This window comes from Schistocerca gregaria, chromosome 2 (assembly GCF_023897955.1).
Source record: "Schistocerca gregaria isolate iqSchGreg1 chromosome 2, iqSchGreg1.2, whole genome shotgun sequence".
NCBI classification, from domain to species: domain Eukaryota; kingdom Metazoa; phylum Arthropoda; class Insecta; order Orthoptera; family Acrididae; genus Schistocerca; species Schistocerca gregaria.
In genome coordinates, this window is record NC_064921.1 from 540,218,281 (window position 1) to 540,234,157 (window position 15,877).

General features: G+C 37.6%; 1 protein-coding gene across 3 annotated transcripts in view; it reads left to right on the forward strand.

The window, feature by feature from the left end:
* The window catches only part of LOC126331251 (KAT8 regulatory NSL complex subunit 2-like), a 181,607-nt gene extending 173,671 nt beyond the window's left edge, over nt 1-7,936 (forward strand). For 2 of the 3 annotated variants that reach the window (XM_049996457.1, XM_049996456.1), the window contains one exon: nt 7,730-7,936. In XM_049996457.1, the coding sequence (XP_049852414.1) occupies nt 7,730-7,804 (75 nt within the window). In that variant the 3' untranslated portion in view covers nt 7,805-7,936. The remainder of the gene's footprint in view (nt 1-7,729) is intronic. The other variant, XM_049996458.1, reaches the window with a different exon arrangement.
* The last annotated feature ends 7,941 nt before the right edge of the window (nt 7,937-15,877 follow it).

Consider the following 15,877-nt stretch of genomic DNA (forward strand, 5'->3'; position numbering starts at 1 on the left):
CTAGGGAAATTAGGGAAATAAGCATCCACTCAGACAGGGTTCCACGGGCCTGAGTACGCCTTATACAACTGAGGTGTAGCTGGTTCTCCGGAGATTGTCTGCTAATGACTGTTCCACCTCAACAGCCATGAATCTCACCAGTGCACAGCACGCCTTGAGATTCAGGTTTTTTTGTTTTTTATAGAGGTTTTTACCAACCTTGTGATCAGGGCCATCAAGCCAAGATCTTCATTCCCTGCGACACACAACATTCGACCATAACACCGCCTGTGACACACAATGTTCCACCATCAGGCCACATAGTGCTTGCTGAAGCATGTCCAGAGCTTACAGTGACAGGTGACTGGCAGCGTTTACCCTGGGGTCACTGGGTCTGTACTCAGAAAATGAATGCCGAGCCCCTGAGAGATGTTAACTAGGATCTTCCACCATCATCTCACCATAGAGCTATTACAGAGAGGGTAAGTTGGGACTACAGTTCCTGCCATGAATAATTTCGTAACTCCTCCTGTATGTGGGACTTGGATTTGACACTGTCTGCAGCTTGTGATGTACCGCTTGGTCATGATGAACAGTACTGCACCTTGCTGAAGCATTTTACAGGAAAAGCAAATGAAATCTTCATTACCCTATTCAGCTGGATTTAAGAGACAGAATATAGGCTTAATTTATGGAGAGAAGTCATCCTAATCCCTCCTATGAAATTATGGGAAGACCTTGGAATAGGTGCTGATTTGGTGTCTCGCTTAGTTTTTCAAATTCAAGTAGTTTCTTAGCTGTTTCCAGCCTGAGTTCAGGATATATCACTGCACCACTGATAGTGTGACCTAGCTGGAGGATGGTGTACAACAGGAATTTCTGTAGTAACAGCTCAAAGGTGACTTTGTCAATCTTGAGAAGTCAGTGTCACTATGTGGAGAAGTAATGTCCCCAACAGCTCCACAATTTGGATTTCTGGGGATGTCCATTCATCTTCATATGGTTCTTCCTGGTGTGCACCATTTAAGATACAAAGTCACGAAAATCCTGTCATACTGGTTTGAAAAGGTGAATGGTGTACCACAAGGAAACATACTAAGCATTTTCATCTTAGTACATGGACTTCATTTCCCCATTTACAACTTTTTAAGTCCACCTACAATGATAATGAGGAACACTGTTCTGGGCCTCATATTTGATTATAAATTGACATTATTAGGCACATAAGGGATTTAAAACAAAATTATTTAGATACTAAATATGTTTAAATACCTTAGACACAGCTCTGGCAAGCAGATTTTTTAAAGCACATCTTGCGTCAGAGTCTTCTTGGAATGTGCAAACAGGTGTCCCCAAGAGGAGCCACCAGTCTGTGATACTTCTGATGTACAACTGTCCATATGCCATATATTGGAAGAGTATCTAGCGAATCATCAGTCCACAGCCTTACTGTGAAATTTCCCTTTATTTTGGAACATGAGCCTAAGGGGATCAATTGCCCTATGAAATACTGTTTTCCCAACTAACAATTTCTTTAAGTCTTAGATAGGAACACTTAGTTAAATACTCTGGTAGGCTCTAACATAATTTCTTCCATTTTTAACTGGTTATTTTCTGTATATTTATGCAGATTTTTAACAATTTTTTGCTTTTACTGTTTTAGTATTAATTTGTTTTGCATTTTTGTCTGTGTTTATTTTAGATGTGTAGCTCCTTCAAGCCATAGAGAAGAAAGTAATTGCTCTTAACTCACCTCCTCTAATCCATAGATTTGTTTTCCAGTGAGAGAGGTCACCACTGTGTGGTGCTTCTTGCACACAAATGTCCATATATTACATAATCGAATAGTGCACCATATTTTATAAATAAAGGGTAGCCATCAGCCATTTTAGGGATGAGCCCCTATTTTGGCTGTTGACCCAACTATTGTTTGCCAGCAGGAAAGGAATGCTGGAACAAAGAGCCTACATTCATAAGTTTATCATTTTTAAATGATTATGTTTGCTTTTTTATTTACATCTGATCTGATATTTTACTGTATTTACTTTCACTACTTGAAATTTATGATGTTTTCTAATCTTGCAAGGCAGTAAAATGTTGATGCAGTCTGTGATTTGCATTTCGCAGTCAAATTGTTTATGTTGAGGTCTAATTGTTCTGCTTTTCTTGGTATGTCAGTTCCTGAAGTAAATGCCGCTACTGTTTGAATATTCTGAAATTCTGTATTTGATGCTGAAATGGGGTACACCTTAAAAGTTTGAACCTCTGCCACTGTTTTGCTAGTAACCAATCTAGTCTTCATTGTTGCAAATAATGATCACAGAAACACACAGTAATAAGTGCACTGCAACAGCTCAGTAGAGCATGACCATGCAGAAATACACATTATGATGGAGATGAGTAAGATTAGTGTAGTAAATACTAGAAAGGAAAATACAAATAGCATAATTAATGTGAAGTTAATGTGCTATAACTAAATGTAACACCAGTGAAGTTATATCACATGATGGTAGTAATCAAAGTAATAATGCCACGCCGAACAATATCCATTAGGGATGTACCAATAGAAAGTAAAGTTATATGTACAAGGATTTTCTGGAAATTCCCCGTCATTTTCATGGAGCATAAAAAGTAAGGGGAATGATGGAACAGACTGGCTCATGCACTAGGTCAGTGTGCTTAGAGCTGTGATAGCAAGTAACCCACATTACTACTCAATTACCTACAGTAGTGTTACCAAATGAATGTTATAACTGAAAATTCTGCCAATTCCATTATGCAACATAGCTTTTAGTATCAAATGGGATGAATGTTAATTATGGGACAGATGTGGTCATTTATCTATAGTCAACAATGAACTGGAACACAAAACTGACAAACAGTCCATGAAAGACAACATTTCACAATATCTTAGCTGTCAGATAACATTTCACATATTTCTTGGAGTGTTTTGTATGAGCTCATGACTATAAAAACTAGGGTCTACTAGTTCTGTGATTGTTGGGCTGGCTGCAAACTCAGACAGCAGAATTTCAAACAGGGGGAAACTGCCATATTGTTAAATTTGAATGATGAGCAAGTAGAAAAGTAATAAAAAAGTATAATTTCTAGATTTTTCTAATAAATTTGCTTAAATTATTCCTGTATTTTATAATGAGCACTCAAATGAAAATGAGACAGATGGAAAGAAGTAAGTATACTGTTCATTATTTCAAAAGTGAAAGCCATTACTGACAAAAATTTTATCCCACTGTGAGACAAGATGGTGATGCCTTCATGGAGAAATGTGTGAAGTTGCCCTAGGGAAACATGACTGTACCCAGACAAGCAAATCTTCTTCCAAAGCAAATTGACATCCACAAATGTCTTTCTTCAGGACTCCACAAATATGGAAATCACATTGGGGGAAGATTTGAACTGTAGGAGGCTGTGTAAAGGGCTTTCCAGTAAAATTTCTGCAGTGTACATGAAACAGCCTTGGCAATATTTTTTTTTTTTTTATTTTTAGTCCTGAAGAAAGACATTTGTGGATGTCAATTTGCCTTGGAAGAAGAGATGCATGCATGGGTACAATCATGGTTCCACAGATAGCTGAAAACATTTTTCCATGAAGGCAATGACCATCTTGTCTCACAGTGGGTTAAGTGTGTTAACGGTCATGGTGATTGATTTTGAAATAATAAGCAGTATACTTATATTTTTTTCCAACTGTACCATTTTCATTTGACTGCATCTTATATTTATTGCTTAATGGAGATAACTTTACAGATAGCCCTTCTATCTCACAATAGTTCAGCAGGAACAAAGTAGGAGAAGCTCACAGTGTTCACTGCAGTGCATATGTCGATCAGCAGGTTTGCTTAGTGGAAGAAAGTGAGGCTGTACCCTCAAGGTGGGAAGACATCCACTTTAATATTTGGAAATCTTCTACACCCTGTGCCTTTGGCCAGAACATCAGAGTCAGTATCCCATGAACAGTCTATCATTACTGCTAGCCAGAAGCTATTGTAGCAGAAAAAATCAATTTATAATATCTACTTTTCTCTATAAGTCCCTTGTCTCCACCTAACTCTGGTATCCAACCAGAATGACAATGACAGAGACAAGAGCAAATGTAAAGACTTTTAACAGAACAAGTGAAAGCTTTGACTTTGATGAGGACATGAAGCAATTTGATAGTCACTCCACTGTCCTATTAAATATAACCCTGCATAGCGTAGTAAATAAAATCAACAAAAGAGGCACCATATTTATGAAAACTATCCACATATGTGCATACACTAATGACATAGCTTCTGTAGGAAGAAATATCAATACACTCCACATCAGCCAATAGAAACAGAAACATTAAAAAATGGCCTCATAGTAAATGATACCAAATGTGTATTAATGCCACAATCTGAAGCTAGAAGAACCTCTGAAAAACTAAACATCAATGGGAAATGCTTTGAAGGAGTGTCCTCTTTTAACTACATGGGAGCTCTAATAACAAGTAATAAAGGTACTGGAAAAACTATAAAAGTTAAGGAATAAAAGCAGGAAACAGAACTTACTTTACAAATATGCAACTTTTCAGAAATAGCCTTGTTAAAAGAAATACAAAACTACTGATATATAATTCCTTACTTTGCTCAGTTATGACATACAGGTCAGAGGTATGTATGTTGACAGAACATGGTAAAAATGCACTAAGAACCTTTGAACAGAAGATACACTACAACGCCAAATTACAAGTATTAATACATGGTAGGAACACAGTAAAATTAGTGAAAGCACAGTGAATATGATGGCTAGGACAGAATAGCAGAGGACAGAATTCCAAAGAAAATGATAAAAGGTGTCATCCATTCAGCTAGGCAAAAAAGGAGACCTAGAAAAAGATGGATTGATGACCTAATAATGAATCTCACCAGAATAGGAGTCTAGGCATGGAAAAGAACAGCAAACAACCACAACATGTGGACGAATATTGAAGAAGCCGTGGTTCACCAAGGCCCATAATGCTACAGAAGAAGAAGAAACAAGTTGCAGTACACTTCTTCATCCAAGCTACTTCTCCAGTATGGATTGAGTGAGTGGTGCAGTGATTAACCACTGGACTTACATTTGGGAGGATGGCAGTTCCAATCTGCATCCAGCCAGATTTAGGTTTTCCACATTTTCCCTAAATCACTCCAGGCAAATGCTAGAATGATTCCTCAGAAAAGGCAGGGCTAATTTCCTTCCCCATACTTGAAAACTTTTGAGCTTGTGCTTTATCTCTAATGACCTAGTTGTTGATGGGACATTAAACCTCAGTTTTCCAACGTTTTCCAGCTCTGACATTAACAGTACACATTCAAAATCATGTTGGAAACAAGTAACATTTAACGAGTAGTATTTTATCCAGAAAACCGCAGCAATGTCCTTCCTAATTAAGATCAAACACCCAAAAATACCTGTACAGAGGAAGTATGTTAATTTCAGAAGTCTAATTTACTGTAATCATGAAGTACTGCATTCCTATTGAACTAATTACATAGTTATGGTATTATATGCATATATTTGTGTTACACATGGTACAACTAGAGCATTTGGGGCTCTTGAGACAATGCAGTAGAATTATAGTTAAAGTTTCAAGAGAAACACTGCTCAGAATGATGTCAAATTTGAACAGCATATTATTGATGCAGGTGGGAAATATCATGGAATGCAACATGATGATTGTGGGTTGAGTTTGCACATTACACCATTTGTACTGTTCAATGAGCATGACTGCACAAGTTCAGCAGTCAACAGTTGTGACAGTGTTAGTTAGGTAAGCCTGTCCACCACAGCAAGATTGATCCACATGGGATGGGAAAAATTGGTTTTTAATTGTCCTGATGCTGAAAACCACATAAAAAGCAAAGTGACATTAGTTTTTAATTATACTGGGGCCAAAATGCCATTGCTTTCTAATTGTCATGAGACTAGTGCAAGAAATATACAGTATGCTGTTCACTGTTTTCTGCCACAAGTTGAGATCAAGAAACTGCAAACATTTAAGAGTCTTGAGCAGGCCATGTTTAGAATGCATGTCAGACTGTGTGCCTTCAGTTCAGATATGTTTGTAATTGGAACACTGAACACGATGTCTTTCAGGTAACCCCACAGTCAGAAGTCACGCGGATTAAGATCAGGTATCTGGACAGCGAGGCTACAGGGAAATGATAGCTGCATTTCTGAAAAGTAGCAGCCACTTCAATGGCTGTGCAATGAGCAGAGAAGTGCCATCTTGCATAAAAATGATCCTACACACACATCCAGTGTTGGAATGACAGTTGAATGCAAAAGTCTCTCATAACATTTACCAGTGATGGTATGGGTAAGAGGACCCAGTGCTGGAATGACAGTTGAATGCAAAAGTCTCTCATAACATTTACCAGTGATGGTATGGGTAAGAGGACCCATAGGACTTATCTACTCAAAAAAATCGAGCCCTATCATAAATGATGCCATCAACTCGCACCACATTGTCACCTTTGCAGAATGTAGTGAAACTGGTTAATGTGTGCGGAAATTTTTGGTTGCCCATATTCTGCAATTCTGTGTACTGATGTGTCCTTGGAGATGGAAACGGGCTATGTCCACAGAATGTTCAATGGCCATTCATCGTCCACTGCCACCCAAAAAAGATATTCCACAGTGAATGTTTGTCTTGATGGCAGGTCAGCAGAAAGAAATCCCTGAACATGGGCGATTTTGTATGGATAGCAAAGCAGCATGTTTCACAGCACTTTATGTACTGTGCTCGCAGATATGTCTAAAGTTCAGGCAATGTCCTGTGCATTGCATGCATGTTTGCACATCATCACTCAGCCCCTCCTGTAATGATGTGGCAACATCTTTGACAAGTATTGGACCAATTGGCTTCCTTCCTCTGCTACATTGTACTTCAAAGGAACCTGTCTTCTCAAATTCTGTAATCATTTTCTCCAAACCCTTAGCAGACATTGGATCAATGCCTTTTTCTTCCTACCCTTGATCACCTCTGGCTTCTGGAGTGCTAATGGCCAACAGTCACCATTCTCGTAAAAGAGCTTTACCAACAGTGTAGGATTCCTTCATAGAGACAGTTATGTTGGGCATCTCAGACACAAACTGGTGAACAGCCATGTGCCACACATCTGTTGACACATTCAGTGTCACATATTGCTCAAATTTTTGTTAATTTTTTTTTTTCATTCCATGATGTTTGACCCTGCATCAATAGCATGTTGCTCAAATTTGATGTCAATCTGAGCAGTTATTCTCTTCCTAAACTAGAAACTAGAACTTTAATAGTTATGGACCCCGTGTGTGTGTGTGTGTGTGTGTGTGTGTGTGTGTGTGTGTGTGTGTGTGTGTGTGTGTGAGAGAGAGAGAGAGAGAGAGAGAGAGAGAGAGAGAGAGAGAGAGAGAGAGAGAGAGAGAGAGAGAGAGAGAGAGAGAGAGAGAGAGAGAGAAGTGATAGCAGATGTAGCAGCAGCACAATGAAGATATTATTAATCAAATACATGAAATATATAAAATAACATTGAAATTTGGCAACAGCTATGCAAAGGCCAGCAAAATAAATATAATAACCTAGAACTAGTTAAGTAGCAAACAATTGGTAGTTGTGTTGGTCACACCCCTCTTGCTTTGGTTTCTTTGGGTAGTGACTGTAAGCTGCATACTGATATTTATATACCTGTATTTTTCATTTGCAGTAGCCTTATTGGAATTTACATTTATTTTGTTCTTTTAGGTCACTGAAACTGTGGTGGTTGCAGACAAAATGAATGATAATGAACCTACACCCATGCAGACAGAAAAAGTTTAAGATAAGATAGAAATTTGTATTTTTTGTGTTTATTAAAACATGTTCAGATGAAATTTTCAATTACTTTATGTAGACCATTGTCTGAAATATTGTATTGAGATTGTAAGAAAATAAAGTAATCTTCTAAATCAGTCTGGGTGGATTGAGTAGCTCAGTAGTTGCTGTTTTCGATTCCAAACCAGGAGAAAGGTGGAAGGCAATCTCTAAGGTTCAGTACCTAAGTTATGATAGTAAGATTAAGTTTGCTCATCTCATTACCTGTGACTTATTAGCAAGACAGCAATGTCTACAAAATACAGTTACCCCAAGGCCTATTAAGTTAGGTTCCTTGATAGTCAGAATTTGGGTGATCAAGAGCATCATGTGAGAATGTATCAGTGCTCCCTGAATCTCTCCAAGCAAAATGTAAAGACTTCAAAGGAAATTTAAATATCAAAACACTAAACAACATTGGCAGGCAAAGTTCATGTAGAGCGCAAATGTTTTTAGGCTAAGCAATAGTCTGAGGACTTTTGAGGAATGCTTTCCCATTGATATGCAGAGATCAAAATCAGACTGTGTACAAAGTAAAGACATTTCAGATGTTGAGATTTTAACACTAATTGCTGAAATATTCATAACGAAGTCCCTGAAGTTACCACCTTCCTGGAAATCTTAAGAGATAGTAGGGACAAAGAGCTGGACGAATTATGAAGAAGAGACATGGAACGCATACTGAGAAGACAGACATCATAGGGATGGAGGTATTCATTACTATCAATAAAAAATATTGTGTTTACTGATATCAAAATTGAGTATGAGTGGAAAGTTGTCTGGATATGAGAAACTGGCCTACCTGACCTCAAATTAATCATCAGGTTTTTTACCAGCCACCCAATTCCACTGTAACAGTAGTAGTAGAACCATTCAAAGAAAGTCTATGCTCAATAGTGTAGAAGTATGCCAATCATGCAATACTAATTGGAGACAGCTTTAACCAACCAAGTAGCTTTAACCTACCAAGCATAGACTAGGGCATCTATGGATTCATTGCCTGTGGCATGAATAGATAGTCTCATGAAGCAGCTCTGAACATATTCTCTAAAAGCTTCTATGAGCAGGTAGTTCAAAAATACAATGGAAATATTTTAGAACTTGTAATTACACACAGGCTTTACCTTACTGGCAGTCTTACTGCAGAGACAAGAATAGGGTCATGATGTTGTCGTAGAAATTATGGGTACTAACATTAATGAATCCACTGAGAATGCAAGGAGAGTTTTAGAAAGAGTAGATATGCAATTGTTAACATGCTGATTACACAATAAATGTACATAATTTAGTTCCAGTATGATGAACATAGAGGAATTATGGGCAAAGTGTAAAATGACTGTAAATCATACTGTGGAGGAGTATGTACCCAGTGAGTGGATTGAGGACATAAATGACTCACGCTGGTTTAATAAGGAAACTGAGAAAATGCTGAGGAAAGAAAACTGTTGCATTCTCCATTCATAAAAGAATCGAGAAATAGCAACAGCAAAAGTTAGTAGAAAATTGGCCATCTATAAAAATGTTAATGGGTGAAGCATACAACTACTTCCACCATCATACATTAGTGAAAGACATTAGTGAAAGATCTGGATGAGAATCTATGAAACATTGTACTCCTACTTCAAATCTCTACACATGTTGGAGGGTTCTATCGAGTCAAGCATCAATCAGGTTAGTATGGCAATAGAAAACACAAAAGATAAGCTGAAATTTTAAAATCCATGTTTAAAAAATCATTTATGCAGGCAGATCATAAAGATATACAATCATCTGATTGCCACACTACTCGCATGTAAAGGACACAGAAACAGACATCTTTGGCATTGAGAACCAACTGAAAAAGTTGAAAGCAAGTAAGTTGCCAGATCTGGATGGATCACCAATTCAGTTTTATAAAGAATATTCTTAGGCATAGGCCCCTTACTTATCTTGCATTGATCTTGGATCTCTTGCTTAGTTCAAAGTCCCAAATGACTGGATAAAAGATTAGGTGACACCTGTATATGAGAAGAGCAGAAGAACAGACCTGAAAAATTACAGAACAATATCTTTAATGTTCGTTTGCTTCATAATTCTTGAGCATATTTTAAGCTCAAATATAATAAATTTTCTTGGGACAGAAAAGATTCTGTCCACAAATCAGCACTGATCTATAAAGCATCACTTGTGCAAAACTCAAATTGTTCTTTTCTTGTATGACATTCTGCAAACCACGAACAAAGGGCAACAGTCAGATTTAGTATTTCTAGATTTTCAGAGTGTTAATGAGGGTACAAGCAAATGGGATAGGTTCTCAGATACATGAGTGGCCAAAAGACTTTTTAATTAATGGAACCCAACATGTTGTCTTGGAAGGAAAGTTTTCATCAGTTACCAAGGTGTCATCAGGAGTGCCCCTGGGGAGTGTGACAAGACCACTCTTGATCTCTATACACAGAAACAATCTGATAAATAGGGTAATCAGCAGCCTGCAACTATTTGCTAGTGTATGGGAATGTGTTGTCACTGAGTGATTGTAGTAGACTGCAGAATTTTTATTTGGTGTCATGAATGGCAGCTTGCTCTGAATGTAGAAAACCATAAGTTAATGCAGATGAGTGGGAAAACCAATCTTGTAACATTTGAATACAATGTTATCCGTGTGCTGTTTAACACAATGAAATCAAATATCTATGTGTAAGTTTGCAAAACAATATGAAATGTAACAAACACATAAGATTGGTTGTAGGAATAGTGGCCAGCTTTACTGTATCAGAAGAATTTTACAAAAGTATAGATCGAGTGTAAAGAAGACTGCATATAGAATAGTAGTGTGATCCATCACTGAATACTTTTCAAGTGTTTGGGACCCCAAAAGATCAAGTTAAAGGAAAACATTGAAGCAATTCAGATGTGTGTTGATAAATTTGTTACTGATAAGGTGAATCAATATGCTAATATTAATGAAATGGTCCATGGACTCAAATGATAACACCTGTGAAGGCGACATTGTTTTCAGAAAGTTTAGAGGATCAGCTTTTGCATCTGCAACTGGCTACAGAGCAATTCTTCTGCCACCAGTGTATGAGGGGCATTTAACAAATAAAGAGACAAATTGATTTAGAAAAAAAACTGTATTTTTACAAAATTATACTTTTACTATATTTCAACATAATCACCATCAATATACAATCAATATTAATACACTTTCCCCAATGATGAATCAGATTTTTTTTTTACCTGGGGCCAAAGAAGTCATTGTCTTTTTGTTTGAGCCACTTTCCCAAAAATTCTTTCATTTTATGCTTTGTCTCTGGGATTCTTGTTCAAAATGATGAACCAAAGTACTGTCACATATTAAATTCTTGTTTAGAAAAGTGTCACCTTTCCTTTCATAGTCTTCTTTCAAGTCTGCAGAGTTTTGTTTCATTGTACTGTTGCAGTAACTCTTTCAGGATTCACCTTCCATTTGTTTTACTGAACTTGAGGTTGTTACTGATAATATTATGAACTGTGATAAAACTTATTGCAGTTGCTTTTGCTATATGTTCAACTGTAACATTCCAATCTTGCCAAATGCAGGATGCATGCAAAGGAATTTACACTTCAACTGGACAGCTAGGATGCTGCTCATCATTCACTGAGGTTTGACAATTTTTGAACTATTCTAACCACTTATAAAAATTTTTGCACTTCATACAACTTTCACCAACCTGTAAAAAAATTCAAGAATTGATTTTAGCCAGTTTTCACCTTCAGAAAGCAAAAAATGGATCACTTAATGTTGTGGAAACTTCAAGCAGGCACACTATCATTAAATGCAGCTTGAGGCTGTAAACAAAACAATTTTCTTTCAACTGCAACTGTTCTCAACTCATCCCAATCGTTCCAAATTAAAGTCAACTCCTCTTACAAACTGTTTCATTTATACATAAGTCTGTCTGTCTCTAATTATAGAATGCCCCCTCGTATATCTCACATAATGACTGCAAAGACAAGGTAAAGAAATTATAACTGATCCAGAGGAATATACACAGTAGTTTTTTTGTCACTCCATTTGAGAGTGTAGCAGAAGAAGGAATGACTAGCCATGGTAGAAGGCAGCATGTGGTGGCTTGCAAAGTGTGGACGTATATATATCTAGATGTAGATACGATGATAAATTTAATAATCAAATTCTAGCCCTGTCAAAAACCTAATATAGAGGTGCAATTTATTTTGGGTATGCAAATTATACACTAAAGTATCCAGGAACATATTAGTAAACATTAATATTGGGTAGGTGTTTATGAGGACGTCATCTCTGCTTGGGGCGCTTTTGGTCAACTTCCTGAATGTCTGTGGGGGAACGGCAGCCCATCATTCCTCAAGAGCTGAAACCAGAGAAGGTTGTGATGTTGGTTGCTGGGGTGTGTACCAAAGTCAAAGTCCTGCCAATGGTCTTCCGTTCAGTTCGGGTCAGGAATCTGGGTAGACCATTCCATTTCACGAATGTTATTGTCCATAAATCATTCCCTTTCAGATTCTGTATATGGCATGGCACATTGTCAGGCTGTTACAAGCAATTATTATCTCTCAGGTGTTCCACTAGGGTATGCACTACACAATGCTGTAAAATATGCTTTTGTCCTTTCCACATTTAGTGTTTTATTAAGCACAATAAGGGACTGCATGTCAACAACAAAAAACATCCCCATACTGTAATGCCACCTCCTCTGTACTTCACTGTTGACACTACACAGGATGACAGATTCTACAGCCATTCGGCAAACTCAAGTCCTTCCGTCAGATTGCCACAGTGTGTAGTGTGAATAATCACTCCAAACCGCTCATTTCCAGTTATCATTATCCTGTGGTATCACTGTTTACACCAACTGAAGCATTGCTTAGCACTGACTACAGAATGTGTGGCTTTTTGTAAGCTGTTCGATCATTGTATCTCATTATTTTTAACTCCTCATCTGCAGACACCACATTAGCTAGGCTGCTGGCAGTACTCTTGTGATTCATTTCACTGATTTGCTGCAAATTTTTACAACTACCCTCGCAATACTCGACTGTGTCTGTACATCAGTACATTAAGGCTTCCTATTCTTGAATAGCTGTGGTTGTTACTTTGCATTTCCACTTCACTACTGAATGACCAACAGTCAACTTCAGCAGCTTTAAAAAGGCTAAAATTTCCCTGACGGGTTTCTTACTCGGATGACATCCAATGACCAGCTCTCATTCAAAGTCACCGAGCTCTTCGGTCTGACCCACTATGATGTTACTGCTTCTCCACAGATAACACAATTACTCCCTGCCTCCTTTTATATTGGTGGGTACGCTTCTTGTGCTGCATAGTGGTCAATTATGCATTATGTAGGGCATCTGAATACTTTTGATCAAATAATGTAGGTTAAATAACAGATTGCAATGAATCAGCACCAATCTGGCATAGCACTTGCAGTTAGTAAATATATTGTCGATTAAGTGCTAAATTTCACATGTCGTTCTGAATGGATTTCATTTCCACTGATCAAATAAGAAAATAAGACATACCCATTAATTATTTCACTCATCTCCACAAACAACAATAACAGTAAACAGCCACAAACAGCCGATGACTTAGGGAACTCCTACAAAAAACAGTTATTCAAATTCCAGCTGATCATGTCAAACTTTAATGCACAAATTGGCACAAAGAAGAAATTTAGAACAATTGGGATGCACTGAGCAAATGAAAGAACATACAACGATAATGAAAGATTAATTGGCTATGGGCAAACCTTTACACTAAAATTCTTGCCAATGCAGAAAATGTTAATTTCAGAATTGATCATTTGGCAGTCACCAAGCATAATCAAAAAGGAATCATAAATGCTATAGTATATACAGGAATTACAGATTTCAATTGTCTAAGTTTAGTAAATAAAAGTTTCAGCCTAACAAATCAGAAAATGGAAAACAGAACAGTAAGAATCAACCCTGGAGTCCACAGATTAAAGTCTGTTTTACCTCCCTTGGATATTTATCCACCCAGCTATAAGCCCTTCCAGCCAAAACCTCTATGCAAAACTGATCAAAACATCAGCACTGCACCAAGGAAAGGGATATAATAAAGTGACTTTCAGACATTCTGGTCCACCACAGACCAACTGATTCTTCTGGCATCTACAGTCCACATTGCTTTCCTGAATTGCCAACATCTGATTGCTATGTTCTTTGACCTGCAGATGGTGTATAATACCAGTTTCCTTGCAGCATCACATCCTGCCTATATTGTGTTAATGGGACTTACAGGGGCTATTTTATCCATTTTTATTCAGAATTTCCTATCCCTCCAATGATTCTGGGTCTTGATAGGAATGACCCACACCTACCAATATCTACAGGAAACTGGGGCCCTCAGGGATTGGTTCTAAATGCAACACACTCTGCCACTGCCATCATTAGTATCATGACTACTGAGGGACCCACGAACACAGTACACTGTATTACTGCTCTCTACTCTGGTGCATGGTTGAGTGCCAATTTCAGCGGGCTTTAAAGAAAGTACATAACTGTGACCTGAATCATACATATCAATTTTCTCTTAAGAAAACTTCTCATGCACTTTTGTTCACTGAGGACTGGAATGAGGACTATTTTACCTCCACAATATTTTACCCAAGATGATGCCATCATTGTTAACCATATGGTTAATCTGTATGCCCATGGAAAAAATAATGGCTGTAGTTTTGCCTTTATTTTAGCTGTCGACAGAGCTAATAATCTCATGTAACTGAAAGTGAATTTAACCACACGAAAACACATGATTCTGATTTCTAAAATGAATGTGTGTGACTTTGTTAAGAACCGTTAGCTGGTGTTATCCAGTAAATTAAACAGGATACTGAAACTTAACTCTGAAACAGTTTGAATTTCAAATTTTTCTCCCACTAATACTATATAATTTGAAAACTTAACTGTGGTTGAATTTGTTATGGCACATATTCATTGCCAGCATACCACCATTCGACCATTGCACAGACTCCCATGTGGAGGGAGTAGTGATAGGCTTTCCTACAGTAGAAGAAGTATGTGGAAGAGTTATAAACAAATAAGTTGTCATATCCAGATGAGATCCCAGTCTGGTTTTATACAGAGTACTCTACAGCATTGAGCATTTAGCTTGTGTTTATTGTGAATTTCTACCCCAGTGGGAAGTCCCAAGGGACAAGAATAATGCAGGTGATTCCTGTATATAAGAATAACACAAGGGACCCACAAGATAAAAATCAGTTTACTGCAGAATTGTTGAACATATTCTCTGTCTGAGTATAAGAAATATCGTGGAGATGAGAAAGCTTCTTTCAGCAAACTTTCATGGATCTAGAAAGCATCACTTGTGAAAAACTCACAGTCTGCTTTTCTCACTCAACATTCTGCTAACCTTGATTCAAGGGCAAGAGGTAGATTCCATATTCCCAGATTTCTGGAAAACATATGACACAGTGCCTAACTGCAGACTGTTAACAAAAGCACAATCATATGGGACAGGTTCCCAGATATGTGAGTGTCTCAAAAGGCATCTTAAGTAATATAACCCAGTATGTTGTCCTCGACAGTGAGTGTTTTTCTGAGACAAGGGTATCGTCAGGAGTGCCCAAGGGGAAATGTGATAGAGCCACTCTTATTCTCTATATAAACAAATGATTTGGTGGACAAGCTGAGTAGCAATCTGCAGTTATTTGCTAATGATGCTGAGGTGTTAGGGAGGCTGTCATCACTCAGTGACTGTTGGAGAGTACTAGATGACTTAGACAATATTTCTAGTGGGTTCAATGATTGGCAGCTTTTATAAATTTAAAAAAGTAAATTAATGCAGACAAGTAGGAAAAGCAATCCAGTAATGTTTGAAAAACAGCTTTAGTGTTGTGCTGGTTGAACAGCTTCAGTGTTGTGCTGGTTGATCGAGTTACATCAATTAATGGTTGCACAGTTACATCGATTAAATATCTAGATGTGATGTTGCACAGCAATATGAAATGGAATGGCACATAAGGACAGTGGTAGGGAAGGCAAGTGGTTGACTTT